The sequence below is a fragment of the Ochlerotatus camptorhynchus genome, unplaced genomic scaffold (assembly GCF_037179485.1).
Source record: "Ochlerotatus camptorhynchus isolate MF236.1 unplaced genomic scaffold, CSIRO-AGI_Acam_v1.1 ptg000147l, whole genome shotgun sequence".
Lineage (NCBI taxonomy): Eukaryota > Metazoa > Arthropoda > Insecta > Diptera > Culicidae > Ochlerotatus > Ochlerotatus camptorhynchus.
The window spans coordinates 600,917-621,674 of NW_027040637.1; the positions used below are offsets into that span (position 1 = coordinate 600,917).

At 41.0% G+C, this 20,758-nt stretch overlaps 2 protein-coding genes across 3 annotated transcripts in view; one reads left to right on the plus strand and one right to left on the minus strand.

Moving 5' to 3' along the window:
* Positions 1 to 5,396, minus strand: part of Gdh (glutamate dehydrogenase, mitochondrial) — a 44,737-nt gene extending 39,341 nt beyond the window's left edge. Inside the window, exons 1-2 of one of the 2 annotated variants that reach the window (XM_065221732.1) lie at positions 5,225 to 5,396; positions 413 to 842 (exon numbers count right to left, since the gene is read on the minus strand). In XM_065221732.1, coding sequence (XP_065077804.1) covers positions 413 to 833 — 421 coding nt within the window. In that variant the 5' untranslated portion in view covers positions 834 to 842; positions 5,225 to 5,396. The remainder of the gene's footprint in view (positions 1 to 412; positions 843 to 5,224) is intronic. The other variant, XM_065221733.1, reaches the window with a different exon arrangement.
* Positions 5,397 to 11,451: 6,055 nt separating this feature from the next.
* On the plus strand, positions 11,452 to 20,056 carry Pex16 (peroxin 16). Its single transcript, XM_065221718.1, has 4 exons — positions 11,452 to 11,739; positions 11,814 to 12,066; positions 18,914 to 19,303; positions 19,365 to 20,056. Exons 1-4 carry the CDS (start codon positions 11,610 to 11,612, stop codon positions 19,612 to 19,614), a joined length of 1,023 nt encoding a protein of 340 aa, XP_065077790.1. The 5' UTR covers positions 11,452 to 11,609; the 3' UTR covers positions 19,615 to 20,056.
* Positions 20,057 to 20,758: the final 702 nt, after the last annotated feature.

Genomic DNA, 20,758 nt, shown 5'->3' on the forward strand with positions numbered 1-20,758 from the left:
TTTATTGCCACAGGCAATTACACTTGTAGAGACAATCGTCGTCATCGTCGTCATCATCATCGATGATTGACAGGTTACACAAGGTAGTGATAAATTAAAACCAGTATCCCTCCCTGCGAACTATTCTCAGCCGCGTTCAAAAGCATCATTTCGCTTTTCTCTGCCCGCACCAAACGCTTCTTCCCGAGCGAAAGGAAAAAAAGAACGTCTACCAAAAAGTTACATAATCGGTCACATTTTCGTTTACGCTGTGCAAAGCAACACCAGCAAGCAACAGTGACGAAAAGTAGGGCCATCGTCCTCGTCGCCGTGTCTCGATTGTGTGTTCTCCCCCTTTCCCCACCAGGGCTGATTTTATGCTTAGTAACTAAAGAGTGTGAGCAATGTAAAAATGTAAGGATAGGTCACTTACCTCCCTTGGTCGGGGTACGGTGAGTACAGTGCTGGGCACGATATCCGGTAATAACTTCGTAGTCACCCGAATCTCTACGCAGCGGGAATGCAATCTCGATGATGTGGTCGCAGGGCTGCATCAGCATCAGGATGCCCTTGACCCGCTTGCGCTTCTCCTCCAAGGAGATGCGGCCCTTCATGTCTTCGACCATCTTCTCCTCGCAGATCTGACAAGCCCGGTGGAAGAAGTACTCGACCATGTCGAAGAAGCGGGGGCTGGCAGCGGTGCCGACATCCTTTAGCCGGTCCGGGATCTCATGAACGCAGTAAGTGCGCTGCTGTTGCACCTGCTGGACACTTGCCGCGGTGGCCGCCTTGACCAGGGTGGTCACTTCCTGCTTGAGCGCAGCGCTCTTGGCAATCGTTCTCAGGTGGAACATTTTTCACAGCTGTGTGGTGCGGTAATATAAATCGAAAACGGGTCTTTGAACGGGATGGGTGACATTTTCAGGTTGAATGCGTGGGTGGGTGAGTGGCGAATAGGGTTACAAAGTGGTCTAATGCTTGTCTTGGAATCGGCAGTCTTTACGATTTTAACGCGTTCGGTGGTGAATAAATAAATGGATTGTTTTTAATACACGTAGAGTAAGGTCGGACAAGATGGGTCACGGGGCAAAATAGGTCATCTACTTTATTTTTTAGTTTGTCAACATCGATATCAATATTATATGACAAATGACAACATCAATTGAAAAAGAAAGCCTCCATTGGGGTTGCATTGAAACTGTTGATATTAACAAACAAATTAATTAAAAATGTACTAACTGGCCCATCTTGCCCCACATTACCCTACATGTTCATTTGAGAAAGATAGAATTTTAGGTTAATTTGAAGCCTATTAATTACTACTACTTATTTACTTATTGTCTTGTGGTTTACAATTATTGTACATTTCAATTGATTTAGCCCGAAAGCTCTTCATCTTTGGTGACTATGTCTGTAACAATTTACTGTTTGATTTTAGTTTTAAATTTTGCTTTTGAGTAAAGCATATTTGTTAATTTTAATTAGGAAATTTGAAATTCTACCTACTTAACCCAGTTGCCTAACATAACGTGCCGGAACCCTAATCTGTTGATCGGATCGCATGCAGCAATCTCTGAACCTTTCGATGGTAGCAGTTCTCCGTAACGCCAAGGTCTGAAGACTAGCCAGACGGTGGACCTCACAATTTCTAGTACGCGGTGGACTGATGAGGATCATCCTCAGGATCTTGTTCTGGATCCTTTGTAATTTGAGGTCATGAGAATGTGCGCAACTCTCCCAGATTGGCAACCCGTACTCTATGACGAGAAGGATTATTTGCTGTAGATATTAAGCTTCTGTTTCAGGGATAGGGTGGATCTCCTATTGATTAGCGGGTACAACGACCTTATCAAGATGTTGCATTTTGTTTTTGTTTTGTCAACATGCTCCCTGGAAATAAGCTTGCTGGCGTGTGTTAGTCCGAGGTAGACTACCTCTTTGGACCACTCCACCACTGTGCCGTTAAGGCAGATTTTGTTATTCTCAGACGGAACATGTCTGGGAGATTTTGAGTGTGGAAAAATTATGACCTGGGTCTTCGCCACGTTGATACGGTTCTTCCAGCTGTTGAAATACTCAAACAGGACATCCAAGCCTCTCTGGAGTTTGGTAGTCAGAGCTCCGATGACCCTACCCTTGTAGACGATGTATGTGTCGTCTGCGAACAGAGACAACGATCCACCATCAGGGAGAGCCGGAATATCGGAGGTGAATAGATTGAACACACCTCGGGCACACCTGCACTGATGTTAAAGGCATCCGATGTGATGCCATTCAGAGAGATCTGGAACGTACTGTCCAATAGATAATTTTGTATGATGTTCATGAGGAAGATCGTAAGACTGATCACTGGACTTCAAATTTTATAATATTATGGACAATTGATCTGAATATTAAATTATGTTGGGATAATAGTTTGAATTTCAATTATTAAAAGGTTGTTGAAAATTGTTGAGACAATTTTTTAACCAAATCTATAGAAAACATTTGAATTTCATTATGATAAATCAAACTTCTTAACGGAATCCTTTATATTTGGAATTCATAGATTTTTTCCGATTCCCTTAAATAACCTTAAATTTTTTAGTGTGTCAAGACATTTGAGGAATTTCAATACCATTTTTGCGATTTATCCTCACTTCTACGGAACCCCCCATTTTAGGGCTGTTTTATCATTTCATGTGGGAGCTATTTCAGCGTATTCAAAAACCATTCTAGCAGTTGTAGATAGGTTTGGTAATTTTAACGTTTTTAAAGCTTTGGCCATTCGGAGGCCATGTTTAGCATTTTTAAGCCATTTTGGCACTTCGGAGGCCATGTTAAGTATGTTAAAAGCCATTTCGGTGATTCTAGACCGTTTGGCCATTTTTGGCGTTTTCAAAGCTATGCTGGCGTTTGGAAAGCCATTTTGGCGGTTTTTAGGTCATTTTGGCGTTTCTAGTATGTGTTTGGCACATAACACCTGTCAATGTTGCTTTAAGAACGCCACAATCAGCGATTTTACCACTCGTGAGCGCTCACTCTGAGTGAACACTCACGAATCATAAAATCGCTGATTGCGACGCTCTGAAAGCAAAATTGACAGGTGGCACAACAAATACTTTTCAACCTCTTGTTGTAAATTACAAGTTCTAATTATCATTATAACAACTAATGAATTCAGAATTCCAGAAAACATTGTTTTATAGCAAGTGAGTGGAAGCAACCCTGCTTGAAACTGATCCTAAAGCTTCGTGGTTTTTTCGAAACTACTTACAGATGTCTCATTAGAACGAATTCGGTGTTGTGACCAGAATATGGACCCTGGAGGCCAATGGTTGATCCACCGGTCAATTAATGAAACTGGTCCTAGAGTTCACACATTATTAGAATAAATTCGGAGTTGTGAAAGCAATATGAACTCTGGGGGCCAGTGGTTGACCCGTTCTGGAGCAACTGTAAAAGTGGTCAATTCATGAAACTGATTTTAATGCATCGTGTTTTTTTTTAATTCGAAACCAGTTATAGGTGTGTAATAAGAATTAATTCACTGCGGCTCAAACAGCGTTTGACTGGCATCCAGCGGCTGAATATGAACTGCTTATCCTAAGAATCTACAAGATGGCAGCATCATCCCGTCGATATGAGACCTTAGGCCAGCCGCCTGTTGTCCCCGAAAATTCTAACCGTAACAGAAACTCACAATGAAAAAGTTTCGTCAGTCTTGATTTCAATGGCAGTGTTGCTGGAAACCACCCAGCCAAGGCATGAACTTCGTTCTTTTTATCCATCACTAAATATAAGCCACGAGTCTGTTGCGATGTGAACTTACACTAACATATTTAGATTATTTATAGAATTTTCATCAGGTGGTATGGAAACAATTCTCATTAATATTTTTTTTTTGTTTTGGTGTAAGTGAACCATTCTTTAGACTACTTCTAAAATACTGAAAATCATTTTAAGATATTCGCCTGATAAATCCATATTGATAGTGCAGTACATTTGAGTCTGACCAATTGGATTGAATGTTTGCGTTGAATTATTAAAAATAAAGTATTTTATTCACCTTACCTTCCAACTCAAAAATATTCCATAGTTTTACTTATTTTACCCATAAGTTAAACATTAAGGAAACTGGGAAAATTACAATTCAATCTGTATAAATCCCACACATGTCAGTGAAATTTTCATAACCACTTGTTTTTCTTTTGTTTTTTTCTTGGTCTTACCATTACAGCCAACATTATGTCGATTTTTTAACATGCATTGAACTTAAATTGCAAAGCAAGAGAAGAAGAGTTGCCAACTGAAAGTTCGTATCGATTTTCAGCAGCAATATCGACTCATGAGCAAGCATTTTCGATGTCAAAGCCATTCAAATAAGTAGTTATACAATTATGGATCTTCAAACTACAAGACAGAAATAACTGACAACACTCAAGTTCCCTTAAGTGATCAGCTGATCGGCTGATTCAAGAGAGAATGGATGGGTGGCACAAAAAAGTAGGACATCAGTAAACTTTCTGGACGGTCCACTTGATGAACGTGGAATCAAACTGTCTTGTGATCATTTAGAACTCTTGATCAATACTAGCCTCTAATGGTTAAAAACCTTTACCATTCATATTCATAGCTCACGTGTTCAAAAGACCACATGATGGATTTTAAGTAATTTCGAGCAGTCAAGTATCGGTTTTCCATCAAAGAAAATGCCTATTGCCGAAATTGGTGGTAATCTCCTAGCGTATATAGAAAAAAAAAAACGATTGGGAAGGTACCGACGGTACACTTAAACTATGCATATCTCACTATATTTCTAATTAAAATAATAAATTGAAAATGGTTCTCGTTTTTTTATAATTTGTACCTAGGTTATGTAATAATGAAAAAAAGAAAATTATAAAAAATCGCGTTTTAATCATATTTAAAATCGAGTCAAAGACCTCCACAGACTGGATACAACTTTGTAACCCTATTTCGAAGGTGGAACAGTCTCCGTGACAGGCGCGTGTAAAATTTCGAAACCAATAAACATGTAGAATCTGATATTAGATGTGGTCCTGCCTCCTCTCCAGCAGACAGGTCCCAGCAATATTTCACCAACAGAATAAAAAAACTACACTTCCAAAAACACTGCCGCATTTAACAAAAATCCATGCTGGGAATTTCCACAACTATTTCGAATATTTTTCGCTACCTCCCAGAAAAAAAAAACCAACAGCGCACACTTTCTTGGTTTTATGAACAAAAAAAAATAACTCACTTTTTCAACACTCTTGTGCTTCCGCCTCACTACCGAATCGTACCACTACTGAAAGTAGGTACGTCAAGAACGAAGAAAAACGACGACGTCCAAAATAGAAGAAAAATGCAACCAACTAGAAGCAAATCCGCGTACAGGAATACAAAATATTCACACGCTCTCTCTCTCTCTCTCGCACACAACCAACACTATCTGCTATCTGCTCCACGGGGAGACAAAACAAAACTCCTTCTCTGCTCGACACAGCAAGCAGAACTACTGGATTGATCACCACTCCGAAACGGACTTGGCTGCGAGCGGATGGGTCGGGGCGATTTTTATGCGAAAACACCAGTGCCGCACTTATTTACACAAGGCGGCTGACTCACGGGCCGCCGGTACCAACACAACGGTAAACACGGGAAACCGTTGCTCGCCGACTCGCTCGCAGCTATGGGTGCTCAATGGTATTGGTGGCGAAAGGATTGGCTCTCTCGCGTCTCGCGATTTGCGTTTGGTTGCCACCTCGGGCTCGGACCAGCTGGCTGCTGGCTGGTCGGTGCTGTGTGCGATAGAACGGCACGGCACTATCGCTCGCACTCGCTCGCTTTTGTGCTGTGCGAGACAGGCGAGACACGACGTGATGGTTTGCTTACATTTTGAGTCCGATGGTGCATCAATACATAAGCCGATTGTTACGCCTTTACTTTTACGTTCATTGAATGGAAAATAGTCCCGTTGCTCAACGAACGCACCAGGGGCTACATAAAGTAAAACTGAACGTTTAAAAAGTAGCGCACCAAAAATTGGAAGATTGCCGTAAAAGCTTAACGCAGATGTCACCACTGCATGATGATGATAATGTTGACAGACTGCATATAAAATTCGTGAAAATTAGCGTTAAATCATAATTTTCATCAAGCCTGTGTAAAATCCTTCCAATATAACATTCGAATTCAAGGAGAAAACGTTTTTACGATCAGACTGATGTGCATCTATGACTTTTCCAGTTGAACTTTCATTAGATATATTCATTTCATTTCGCGGCTCCATCAATGCTGCATCGTAAATATGATGTAAACAGAAGTAAATCGCTCAATTACTCAAAATAAAGATGATTTGTCATCTTGTTATCACATTGAAGACCATCTAGCACCATTTTATAGTATGGTGCGTGTTGAGTAAAACAAGTTCCGTTGCGTTTTCCGTCGAAAATTGTGAGTATCAAAATGAATATTTATTTAATATTGGCGTCCTATACAACCAATTCTCCATTACCACCAGCATGATACAACCTTTCATAAGTAAATTAACTTAATTTCCACTTTCATCTTAGTGGAAATCGCACATATTCACCATTTTCCGAAAAATGCAGCTGCGCATGAGGTAACCTTTCGCTGTGGGTGCAAACTTGCTATGCATTATTTTCCATGAAAACCTCTCCGATCCATACCGAAATAATAACAATTAGTTTTCAAACACGTTTTCTTACACGATTCAAGCAAAAGTTTCCACGAGAAATTATTAGTTTTTCTTTATGGACCGATTTGCCCCAAAAATCGTCTGTTTTACTTGGAAAATTTGGAAACTATCCTCCTTCTAGTAGTTCTCACTTCGAAATGTAGGAGGCGAAAGCTTGGAAAAGTTTCACTGCAAGACGCCAATACCTATATATTTTTTAAGATTTAATCTCGCATGTAATAAAATTACCTGGTGTGGTTGCATCCTATTTGATAAAGTTCTTGTGTGGTACACAGCTAAAAAAGTTGTACAATGTACGTGAGTGCTTTTGATATAGTACACAAAACCGTTGTAAAATACACACTTAGAAAATAATACCGAACTCGGTTTAATTTTCTACCGAACCTCCTCCGTTACCAACGAGAAACCGAATAAATGGTTTAAAAAGCATCGTTTATCGAAGCAGACCCGAATTTCAGTAAATGAGTATAAATTTGACAGGTAGAAATGAAGACTACGGTAAAGTATCGACATTTACGAATTCTCTACGTGAAAACCGAGAAACTCGGTAAACTAAACCGAATATTCGCTAATACGTGTTAAACGTCAAACGTTCCACTTGCGCTCAACTCCGCGACGAAAATTTTAACCAAAAACTCGGTTCTTTAAGCTGAGTCTAAAATTATTCAGCCATTTTTTTCTCGCGTGTGCTCATCGGACGTGTGTAAAATTTTAGTAAAAATGGAAAAAGTTCTGGAGCAGCTGTAACCCGAGGATGCACGTTTGATTGAAATCTTTTGTAAGTATTTGAAACTAACTGTATGATTTTGTATGCAAATGTACAAGGTTATCACCCATATTCTTGTTTTTGTTCGAACCGTATTTTCCATACAAAAAAAAAAGTTACGAAAGAAAACAAGAATATGGGTGTATGTCTCTGGCTTGCAAAGCCATTTAAAACCCATTTGAATAAGAATGACTTCAAAGTCAGTGATATTTTTTTACTGTACATTTCCACGCGTTCACATTACAGCGTATATCACGTGATATACGCTGTCTTGCAATGAGCACTCATACATCTAGTTTTCACTGGAAATCCTATGTATGAGTGCTCATTGCAAGACAGCCTATATTACGTGATATAGGCTGTAATGTGAGCGGGGTATAAAACTCGCGTTACGGGAGTTTTTATTCTCCAAAACAAATTACATTTCAAAAGGTCCTATCGGACATTTGTAAACAAATTGAGTTTAATGCTTCTCTGTACTGCAGAGCTCACCATCTCTAAGTATTGTTCCAGAAAATTATCAAAAAATATGTGAAAAAAACGTCCAATTTAAAAGTTTTTATAATATCTTAAACATGTTTACAGTCCAATATGTCATTCAACAAAAAAAAATACAAATGCTATTAGGACCTTTGTTTCACCTCGTGTTTCACGTGGAATAGAAAAACTAAAACTCATAATAGTTAGTTGGAAATGCTATAAAAATATCAATCGGTTTGATTTCAACCGAGTTTTTATCTGCTGAACGCTCGGTAGTCTCTTCGGTTCAAAGAGAAATAACCGAGCTGTCGTTAGTTCTAATTGTTACCCATAATCTGTCAAAGTTACCGAAAATTTCGTTGACGAAAAACTAAATAAGAAATAACCGAAAATCGATTTATTCAAGAATTACCAAACGCTGTCAAACAAACCGACCCACCTGTTGTAATTACAGAATTCGGTTCTCTTGGACAGCGCTCGGTTTTCACTTCAAATCCCGCTTTAAATTTTGATTACGGATGCGTGCTTTCAATTTTCATAAAAATAAAACCAGTTTTGTCAAAGAAATGTATGAAATCTAGACAAACATTTCAAAAGGTCCTATCTGTCATTGAAGCTGATTGGAGAAAAATTGATTTGAATTTTCGCAATATACTTTTAAATGCCATTTTTAATTACGACATAAAACGATAATCTTTTGTATTCTCAAATGCATACACTAATAAAATTCCACACATTTTTATTGACGAATTTCCATATCAAATTCCACATGATTTTCATGTGACCACACATAAACAGAATCCACCCAGAAGCACAAATGAAATTTATGAGTCAAATCAATAGTATGTGTGGTTGCACATGGCTTCTATGTGTACACATATTAAGTATGTGTCCGACACATAAATATGATTTGTTGATCACATTGCAAAAATTCATGTGTGGGACACATAAAAACAATCTTTGAAATTTTATCAGTGTAGGAAACACATAGAATTCGACTGAAGTGTATGTTTTTTCGTTTGATTCATAATTTTCAGGTTTAATTCGTGCTTTTGTTACATAGGACCTTTGGCTTTTTTCAGTATCAGTTAGGACCTGTCAATTGCAAAGTTAATGTTACTTAGGACCTTGGTAAGAATGAGGGTAAGAATACGGTTTAGAGGTCAGATAATTACAACTACATGATTATTTGTAATTGTTGATGGGCTTAAAACTACTATTCTGCCAATTTATTAAGTAAACAACGTTTATAATAAGAACTTGTCCATTATTTTTTCTGATGTATGCAGGAAAAATGTAAGTGTATGGAAAATTTGAATTTTTTTTTTCATTCTACATAATTCGTTTTACATTTATTAGCTCAAGCTGTTCATCAATAATTTACATTCATTCATGTTATTCGATCAAATCTACATCGCTGTCCTCCAGTGGATCGAGATCCCGAGCGATATCCACATCAAAGTGGTCTACAACGGTATTATTGTTCTTCTTCCTGTTTTTTTCTGGAACTAAGTATTTGAGGAATGTTGCAAAATAATCTTTTTGATTGACATATGGTATCAGTTTGCATAAATCGTCCAATTTAGCACTTGGCAATTCAAGTGGTTGATCCGCAATTGGATCCAAATCCTCGTCCAAATACACGCTTGTAATATCGCATGTCGGATTTGACAGAATTTTGAATAAGCTTTTGCCTTGGTGTACTCCTGGAATCGCAATTAATTCGTCATCTCCATACCAGAAGCAGAGCGATTGATTACAGGCATCGTAAATGAAACTTTCTCATATCCCACTTCCCAGTTAGATGTTGAATCCATAGGAATTTCTAAAGCTTCATGTTGATATTAGCATCATAGAGGTAACTCTAAGACCACTAGGTCCCGAAGAAAATCATTATTATTTTTGGCTCACTCAGTACCAGAACCTCGACCAGAACAACGGTCCCAAGCAGTCCCAAGCTATTTCACTCACCCCTGCATGTTCTGCATGAATCCACACACCCCTGATGTTATCTGTCAAACTTTCATAGCGAATCAAAACAAAAATAGTGTAGTAATAGAATTTCAACTAGAATAGGGTACGTTAATCGTTTGCTTGGGACCAATAGGCTACTAAAGTGGTGAGCCAATTTAAAATCGTTAGTTTCGTATTGATTGTTGTTAGCATAGAGGTAACTCTAAGACTAGAAGGTCCCGAAGAAACGTGCTTAACTTTTTGGCTCAGCTCTGGTACTCTCTTCGGTCCCAAGCTAATCGATGAACCCCTCGAAACATAGGAAAATGCACGAACCCCTCATTTTATCTGTCAAACTTTCATAGCAAATCAAAACAAACATAGTGTAGTAATAGAATTTCAACTAGAATAGGGTACGTTAATCGTTTGCTTGGGACCAATAGGCTACTAAAGTGGTGAGCCAATTTAAAATCGTTAGTTTCGTATTGATTGTTGGTACAATCCAGTAGTAGTGGTGTTGCCATGTGGTACACTGAAAAATTGCAATAGCAGGTTAGTCACCAAAGTTTTCGAGCCACTCCGTCTGTCACTTCGTTAGTGATGGTAACATCGACAACAGTTGTATTCATTTCAAATACAATATTCGTTCTACCGAGATTTAGTGGTATTTTGCTCGGTATTTTGTTTTCATTTTTAACCTACACAGCAAAAAAAGTTGTTGAATATTACATCGAAACTGATGCAACCAGGTCAATCCATCGGTTGTGTAATATCACATTGTACGATGTACATCGATTTTGCGAACAAAATTACATCCATTGATGTAATATTGTATCTACTTTTTGCTATTACATCATTATTTCATACATCAGCTTGAATTACGTTGATCGATATTACATTTTTTTTTGCTGTGTATGAAATAGTAGTGGTTACCATGGGACTGTTTTCAGTGTAGAAGGTCCTGAAGAAACGTGCTCAACTTTTTGGCTCAGCTCTGGTACTATCTTCGGTCCCAAGCTAATCGAAGCACCCCTCGAAACATTGGAAAATCCACGAACCCCTCATTTTATCTGTCAAACTTTCATAGCGAATCGAAATAGAATTTCGATTAGATCGCCGTACGTTAATCGATGTGCTTGGGACCAATAGGATAGTCAAGTAGTGAGCCAATTTAAAGTCGTTAGTTTCCACCGGTTGCTTAAACTCTATTGTACTGACTGCTTCAAACAGAACTATTTTTCGTCAACTCTGTGCAAAGTTGTTAGCAAATGAGCAGTTTGCGAACAAAACTGTGTATGCATGCATGTTTCCCCTGAGTTCTTCCAATCGAACCGTCAAAATGCACCGCTTTGCTCAATTGGAACAGTTTTTTTCAGTTTTGTGGTGACAGTCGTCCATACTTTAACTAGAGGGCTTTAGTTATAACTCCTGACAACCGGGGGACAAGACATGCGTTAAATTATAAAATGTCATTCTTGTCATTACATTTTCATTCATTTTTTTTTTCGGTTTAAAAATCCAGACAGGGATCATTATTTACTTCTGACTACTGAGGTCACAGCTCGTCGATTGTTCATTGTATATAATAATTAACTTTTAACCTTTGCTCTGGGAAGTGCTTCGGGATTTGGGCCGAAATTGAGCCGTGAATTATTGTCTAATTCCATTATTTGGTCAATGTGAAAATACTATCAACGCAGTGCCAATCAATCTAGAAAAGCAACAATGAATTCTTCCACACCATGGATTGAAATACGCAGTTTGTACGGGAAATACGTCAAGTGGGTCTCCAGCAATCCCTCCGCTCTGGGTGATGTGGAAATGACGGTGAAATGGTTATCCTACTTCATAGCCGGTTTGTGCTGATACATTATGCTGAGTGTTTTCGGATTATGTGCAAATTTAAACGCCTGTAACTTATCATTTTAGGAAAAATTAACAACTCATCGGCAGTGTCCGAGCTGGTGTACTCCCTGTCCAACCTGTTGGTGTTTTTCAACGATCGGATCATCGAGAAATCGAACAATGCTGTCCAGTACACAGAGAGCAGCCCACTTGCACGACAGATTAAAGTAGTTCTAACTACGCTGGAGTATTGCGAGGTTTTCATCGAACTGTCCGCCCATAAGGTATGGGGTTCACGTGGACGGTGGTTCTTCATCGTGGTAGTGCAGACAATCAAGTAAGTTCGCTCATAGGGTGTGTAGAGGCAAGGGTGCCCACCTGAACATTTCAAAGATAAATGCAGTTCCCTTGCTAATTTGAACTAAGGGAAATTGATGTTATGTCAACCTAAATGCCCCTAATTTGGGCCCATACATAAATTCAGCAATCGACTAAATTTTCAATATCTACCAAAAATATCCATTAGTACCGTCCCAATGACGCGTTCATCTAGATAAAATTGATAAATAGCGATGGGCCCAATCTTAGATCCATATGCTAACATTAGAGCCATTTCCCCTATGTTTCAATGAAGCATTGTTGTTTATTTAGTTTATTTGGAACAAAATTCAATTATCTTAGGATTTAAATTAGTTTAGGGCAAAATTCAACTCTAATAATATTGTGTATGAATGTGTGTGTAAGTGTGTATAGGGGATTGTGGCGCAAGGTGGCATTTCATGTGTTCCTGAGTTGTTTTTTGATGGTATTTTCGTGATTTAAAATTGGCTCACTACTTGACTTGCCTATTGGTCCCAAGCAAATCGATTAACGTATCCCATTCTAGTAGAAATTCTAGTACCACACTATGTTTGTTTTGATTCGCTATGAAAGTTTGACCAATTAAATGAGGGGTTCGTGGATTTTCCTATGTTTCGAGGGGTGCATCGATTAGCTTGGGACTGAAATGAGTACCAGAGCTGAGCCATAAAGTTGAGCACGTTTCTGTGGGACCTTCTAGTCTTAGAGTTACCTCTACGGTACACACCTGTGTAGAATCCTTATGGAATTATAATTAATTGAAAATAAATTATAATTTTGTTCATAATATTACAATACTTCCCCCGCAAAAAAACACCATGATGACGTGATACTCGTTTGGCTACACTGCCGTCATACGCATAATTGTCCCATGGTCCATAAGGAATACATAGAACATGGGACAGTTATGCGTATAACGCCAGTTCGTTTGGCTACATTCTGCTTTGCCTCCACTTATCTATGGAATCTATTATATCTAAGCCTCCTAAATAAAGCTAAATAATAATAATAATAATCTATTATATCTATAGTTAGTTCTAATTCTACCGTCAAGCTTTATTAATAGTAATAAACTTCAACCGTTTAAATCAATCCGACCTTTCTCCGCTACGAGTAATAAGAGGTTATGGGGCACCTCGAAGGAAGCTGTGCATGAAATTTCTCAGGATTCTGGTGGACCAGAATTCGAGAAGTGGAGCTACATCGTCGGATTCTTGGCAGATGAAGTTCTGTAGGTAGTCCGATACAAAAAGCAACGCGATGGACTCAAGCTTGGGCGAAGTTTTTGCAGAGAAGTTTGTGGCGAGTAAAAAGCTCCTGCGAAAGCAGCTTGGGTGCCTACGGATGAAGGAGGGAACTTCGATGTGGTCTCATGAGGCAACTCAAAACGGCTGGTGCGAACCTGGAGGATGGAAAGCTCGTGTCTCAGCTATTCCTTAGTTCATCTTACGACACCCTCGCCACAGCGCTAAAAAATATCGAGGCAGAAGACTTGAACTTGGATTTGGTCAAGCAACGACTCCTGGCGGAAGAGCCAAAACGTGCTGATCAGATGGGCGAAACTGTTAAGGACAGACCAGCGGCTTGCACAGAACATCAGCGAAACAGACGTGGTGGAAAATTCAAGGCTAAACGCCACAACTGTGGAAAACCGGACCACATGAAGAAGAACTGCCAAAACCCAAAGAAGGAAGTTTATGCTGCAATTAGAAAGAAAGCAATTAGCTTTATGGTGAACCGCGACAAGTCAACAAAATTGAACGGTAGCATAATTAATTTCAAGTTGGACTCTGGAGCGAGTGATCATTTGGTCAATATAAAAACGTTTTTCGATTCGACTGAAAGCCTGCCGACCCCGGTGGTGATCAATGTGGCGATGGATGGTGAAAGCCTAATAGCAGAGGACGAAGGTGAAATCTGACGGTGAGTCACGGTTAATCAGTGGAAAAAGTCAGCGTATGGAATCAGATGTGAAAGGAGAGAACACTCGTGATTACAGAATAAGTGAAATTTATTAAAAACAAAGTAAAAACTTGGAACGTGATAAAAACACCCTCGCGTCGGTCGCGGTTCGATCGGAGAATGGCTGTTTTGAAGATGACAGCCACTTGCACTGCTCGAGGGATCGGCAGCTACTAGGGGGTTCGGACGGGTATGGTGACCAAGGAGTATCTATATCATAAGGTGAACATTGTTTTTATCCACACTCCTCAATGGTTAACCGCTTCACTGGAACTTCCTACCACAGAACATCTGGTGCTTCATCGATCCGAGGGGTTTCGTCAGAACATCCGCGATCATTTGATCACTCGAACAGTAGATCAACTCAATCTCCTTCTTCTCGCATAATTCCTTAACGAAATTCTCTCTCGTGTCAATATGCTTGTCCTCGTTTAACACTGTTGAACCCTTTTGCTCCTCACCAAAATCGCGCAGAAGTTGCCTCAACCATACGGCAGGCTTCGCTGAGCGCCACGTACTCGGCCTTCATAGACGAGAGTGTGACGGAAGTCTAGCGACGAAACCGGATGTCGATTTTCGACTACCGACGTCTCCGGCCCAATCAGAATCTGCATACCCGATGAGTGCTTGATCTGGATTTCCTCCTAGTCCTAGACTGTAATCGGCCGTAGCATTCAAGTATCGGAGCACGCGTTTCGCAGCGGTCCAATTCACTTCTCCCGGAGCACTGAACTTGCGTCCGAGGATTGCAGTACTGGCCGCAATGTCTGGTCGAGCGTCGACAGCTAGGTACAATAATCCACCTACAAGAATTCGGTATCTCGTTGGATCTTCGAAAGTTTGACCTGAATTGACCGTTTTCAAGAACCCAGGCTCCATGGGTGATTTCGCCATCTTGGCCTGCTCCATCCCATACTTCTTAATCAGCTTCTCGATGTAGTTCTGCAATCGAATTCTGTAAACTCCAGCTTTTCGCTGCACCTCCATTCCGAGAAAGTGTCGAACCTCACCAAGGCATGTTTGTTCGAACTCTTCCTTCAGAGAATCGAATAGTCGTTTGATTTCTCGTTCGTCAGTTGATCCAATCAACATGTAGTCAACATAAACAAGTAGAAACACTCGAGTTGTACCAACAGTCCTCACATACAGGCACGGATCAGCGCCTGATGGTTTGAATCCTCGCTTCGATAAAGCTTCGTTCAGTTTTGGATGTTAGCAACGTGCTGACTGCCGCAAGCCGTAAATACTTCGCTTGAGTCTGCAAACAAACTCATCCTTTCCAGGTACTGCACATCCAGGGGCTGGCGCATAAGCATCTCCTCATTCAATGAACAGTAGAGTTACGCGGTCGAGATGTCACAGGACCATGTTCTGCTTTGAAGCAACTGCAAGAAACGTTCGCAAAGTTGCCTGAAGTGTTACTGGTGCGAACAGCACAAAATCATCGAAACGCTTTGGTACTGCTCCACGGTTATGTCGATTTGATCGGCGAGACGTAACAGGAACATCTTCATCTTCTTCACCTGCTTTGTAACATTCTTCACTATTATGTAACTCCGCATCACTTTCGTCCATCTTCTTCTCCTTTAAAGGTAGTTGTTCGATTTCGTCCTCGACGTTTTCCTCGGGAACACTGGAATCCGGAACCGATGCAGGATACTCCACTGAACTCGTTCCATTGCCAAGTTCGATAAACCTGGTGTCTCGGGTCACTATGATCTGGTCCGTCTCACGATTTACAAAGCGGTAGCCATAGAATAGCCAATGAATGTAAGCTTTCGTGCCTTGCCTTCCATTTTTCCTCGCTTCATATCTGGAATGTGTACAAAAGCCTCACTGCCAAACACTTTCAGATGACCTATCTCTGGCTTACGACCCCACCACTGTTCAAATGGTGTTTTTTGGACGGATCTCGACGGTAAACGGTTCTGCAAATAGGTTGCGGTAAGCGTCGCCTCACCCCAGAAACGCTTCTCAAGGCCAGAATCGAGTAGCATACAGGTGCCCATCTCGGTGAGCGACCTGTTTTTTCGCTCGGCAACGCCATTCTGTTGAGGTGAATAGGGGGTGGTGAATTGTGGTTTAATGCCTTCCGCTCGGTAGAAGTTTCGCAGCTCCTTGTTGTCAAATTCTCCGCCTTCATCAGATCGGGTGACCTTCGGCTTCCGGCCGTATAGGGTTTCCACACTCCTTGATGCTCTCAGCTGCTTCCCATTTGTTCTTCAGGAGATACGTCACCGTAAACCGACTGAAGTCATCGATGATGTTCATGACATATCGGTTACCGCTCGGTGTGGTGGTCTTCATCGGGCCACACAGGTCAGATATCCAGTATTCCAGTCGATTTCCGTTAGGTAACGGCAAGAAATGGAGGTCGAGTCGATTTCCCCGCCATACAACACTCACATTTAAGCCTCAAACCACAACCGCTTACCTTCATACCTATTGGTTCTCCTTCATGATGCGTTGGCGATCGGTGTAGATTTCAAGCGATGCGATGCTTGTGCGCAAGGCAAACAGTGTGCATTTCAATGGAGCACGTACCCGAGCAAAACGACCCCTCGACCCCCGGAATGACTCGGACGTATGCGGCCAAATCGATCCCTGCCTGGGATGGATCAAAATTTTCACATTTCGGCACGCAGATTTTGAAACTGACCGTGACTACTACAAGAAGAAAGGCATTCAGGTTAGGGCCACTGTCGCTTACACGCCTCAAACGGTGTGGCTGAGCGTTTCAACAGAACGCTAGTGGAAAAAGTACCGAAACAGATGTGGAATGAAGCAGCTCTTACAGCGGAATACTTGATCCAAGCAACCCCTGCTGCGTTTTCCTTCGCATTAAATGTTCCTGAAGCCTACAAGTATGTGCTAGTTCTGGAAGACATAGACGAGTTGCAGTCGATGGAGAAGAACCAGGTGTGGGAGATGGTACCATGCCCCGCTAACGTGAAGTCATTAAAAGCCAAGTGGGTTCTCCGGGTTGAGGAGGATGAGGCCGGATAGTACGGTACATCGCCCGACTCGTCGCTAAGGGTTTTCTGCAGAAACCGCGAAGAGACGTACGTTACGGTGGTCAAACTTGCGACGATTAGAATCATCCTTGTGGTTGGTGTTCACGAAGGCAGTACCAGATGGATGTAAAAATGGCCTTCTTTACGGCGAGCTAAAGGAATCAATCTTCATTTGTCCTCCAGACAGTACGAAGTTAGCACCGGGGATGGTGTGCAAACGGAAAAAGTCGCTTTATGGACTGAAGAAATCTCCACGGTGTTCGTCAGGTACCAGGATGGCGACGAGCTTTATGTCATCTTGTACGTCGATGATCGTCTGATTGTGGGAAGATATTTGGACACCATCGACAAGCTAAAGATGAAGCTATCTTCTGTCTTTGCGATGACCGATTGCGGAGAATTGTGACCCTTTCTTGGTATACGAATCAATTACAACCGTAGTGGTAGATCTTTGAAACTGTCACAGAGAACAAACCGTTAAATGATGAATTAAACAGAACTCACCATTGTTTTTTACTGAATGTAAATTACATTCACTAGTTCATCATGCATGCAGATACTGATTTGAATTATTTACAAAAGTTGAAGCTTATATCAAAACCTACAAACGCATCGTAAATGAATGTACGAAAAGAATGTAAATGATTTTCCATACCTGCCTTGGGGTCGTAACGAAGAGAAAGTTCTGAACCTTTATATACCGAACTTGTGATGATACATACAACCAGTTAAAATGTATAAAGCCTGACTAAAAGTAAATTGGTACGCCCCTCGCTTGCCGCTAGCACGCCTTTAGTGTTGGAAATCGAAAATCTTTGACAGTAGTTTACACTTATATAGAGAACAACACTGGTGCAAGTTTGATCAAAGTAGTCGATCGCGTTCAGAAATAACGTCAAATGGAACTCGAAAGAAGAAAAATTATTGTGCACAAACACCTGGAAAATCCGGAGTGGTCCGGTTCCAAGCTGGCTAAAGTGCTGAAGATACCGAAAATAACAGTTTGTCGAGTGCTCAACACCTACAAGGAAACCCTGAGTGTGGAAAGGAATCAGCGGACCTACGAAAAACTGGAACCAGGGATCGTCAGCTGCGCAGCAAGGTGTTGAGGTGCGTGAAAGCCAACCCCGGTCTTCGATCCGAGATGTGACCAGAAGGTACAACGTCAACTTTCAGACGGTGCGGAACATCGTGCAAGGCTCTTGTATGACCGTGTTTTGACGAAACACAGGTGCTGCACTTTGATCGATGACGAAATATACGTCAAACTCGATTTTAAGCTGCTTCCCGGTCAAAAGTTTTACATCGCGGCTGGACTTATAGATGTGCCGGGAAGATTCAAGTCGCGAAGAAGGCCATGATTTGGCAAGCGATTTGCAGTTGTTGCCTGAAAACGGAACCATTCGTCATCCTCGACGATGACATCTCAAGTTTACATCGAAGAATGCCTGAAAAAGGGTGTATTGCTGTTCATCCGCAAGCATAGGGGCAAAGTCATCTTTTGGCCTGATTTGGCCAGCTGAGGAATTTCAAAGCAGCGACTTCGAAGCGGCGGGGCAGTCAAGTACATCCAGCGAATGTGGGAAATATGGAAGAAATGCGCTGATTCCGTGTCCGTTTCTACTGTGCGGGCGCTGATGGGCTTCATCAAGAGGAAGGTTCGATATTTCGTTTGAACTGGAGAAATGTAACCATCTAATGCTGTAACTTTGAAGTTTTAATAAAAGTACTGTAAAGCAACCATTGATGGACTTTATTTTAAACTTATTGAATCACGAATTACAGGTCTTTTTGTGCGTACCAATTTACTTTTAGTCAGCCTTTAATGTACAACATTACGTTCCGCAGATGCATCGGCCGTTTGATTCTCACCATGTTCTGCCAGAACAACAACATCATCCAGAATCCACCCATCCCAGTGCTGGACAGGAAAAGTCTAACGGAAACGGCTGCTAGACCGGACACCAACACTTTCCAGGAGCCCAGTGATACCGTTGTCCTGAAACGTTCCGGTCGTGTCCTGCGCAAAGTTGAAGGCGCACCACCGATAGTGGCTCGGACATTCAAACCTCTAAAGCACGAAACAGTGGCTCATCCGATCCGGTACGGGGGTCGATTCATCCGAACGGCTGAACTGATGTACATCGTGAAACCTCTAGTTCATTTAGCGTGCATTCGACGGTACGGCATGAAGAGTTGGAAGTCGTATCTAGTACCCATGGCTGTTGACGTTGCCAGGTGAGTTTTTGTTAGTGCATCTTCAAAATCCATCAACTAACTAAATACTGTTTTTCTTCAGCCTACGTATCTACTACAAAAACCGGGAGCACCTGTCCAAGGAGCAGAAACAGGAACTCTCACGACGTTGCGTTTCGATGCTGCTCTATCTGATGCGATCGCCTTTCTACGACAAGTACAGCAAGCAACGGATTGCCTCTCTGTTGAACAGCATCGGCAAAAATGTCCCCCTGACGGGCACCATTACCAATTTGATTCTGTCCTACATTCCACACTGGCAGGAGACATACTTCTACATGTGGTCCACCTAGAAAGGATTCTGACTTTCTATAATGTACCTTCTATCTATTGTATAAGTAACTGTGGTGATTGACATTTTTAATAATTGTATTACCTACTGTCTAGTTGAAAATTACTAGAAGGGGGGGAGGGGGGAGGAGCATAATGAGCACCTTAAGCAATGTACACAGTTTTTGGTTTAAAAGTGTAAAATTAGTTGTTGATTTGGACCTTAAAAAATACAGTTTTCAGATTGGTTAACAACGGTAGCATATTTTAGAGGCACGGGGCGAGTTGAGCACCCGAATGAGAACATTTACAAAAACGGATAGTGGTAGTACTTTTAAATATTTAACGGAAGGAAGCATCGTTTTATTTTTCCAATGTGGATACTGCAACAAATGTTCACCATTTTTTAATGTGCTCATTTCGCTCCTTCTAGAACAATTATTCTTCACGCTATTTCAAAACTACCCAAATTAGGGTAGAATCCACCCAGATCCGTCAAAACTGAACCTACCCAAAAATGGGTAAACTGTGTTGGGAGTGACAAGTTGACAAATGACATCAATCCGATCGACGTTGTTCATTTGTCAACTTGTCACTCCCAAAACAGTTTACCCATTTTTGGGTAGGTTCAGTTTTGACGGATCTGGGTGGCTTCTACCCAAATTTGGGTAGTTTCGAAATAGCGTGTTAACTCATTGTATTTAAAATATGAAATACTGACCTTTATGACGGATATCACTTTCCATCCGTAATAAGGGAAAATGGGGTGTTCAACTCAACCAGCATGCTCATTATGCATATTCCCCCCTACCTACCGTATAGTTGAAAATACAGTTGAACAGCAACGACTTTTTGATTTCGATGCGGGTTGAATGATATAGGTATTCTTGATAAATTGAATGTTGTAGAAGAGTAACAGTTTGTTAAGGAGAGGGTGTGAATTGGGGAATAAAGTGCGATGGGGACTAGCAGGGAAGAATAATATCTTGTGTTTTGTTACAATCTCTGTTGGTGCCAAAATTACTGCAAGCTGTGATAGAATCTAATCAATTGACTCTAATTCAATGTGTGTCTTCGTTCGTTCTATTCAATTCTGCATATGTATATTCCGCTACTGGCGATGTGAAGCGATGTTAGAATTCGATAGCAGTGTCTAATCAAGTAAAT

What these genes read in the sequence shown, in the direction of transcription:
- Pex16 (XM_065221718.1), top strand. Translation starts at nt 11,610, where the DNA reads ATGAATTCTTCCACACCATGGATTGAAATACGCAGTTTGTACGGGAAA. An exon ending in GTTATCCTACTTCATAGCCG is followed by an intron (nt 11,740 to 11,813) that starts GTTTGTGCTGAT and finishes TTATCATTTTAG; the next exon opens with GAAAAATTAACAACTCATCG. An exon ending in ATGGCTGTTGACGTTGCCAG is followed by an intron (nt 19,304 to 19,364) that starts GTGAGTTTTTGT and finishes GTTTTTCTTCAG; the next exon opens with CCTACGTATCTACTACAAAA.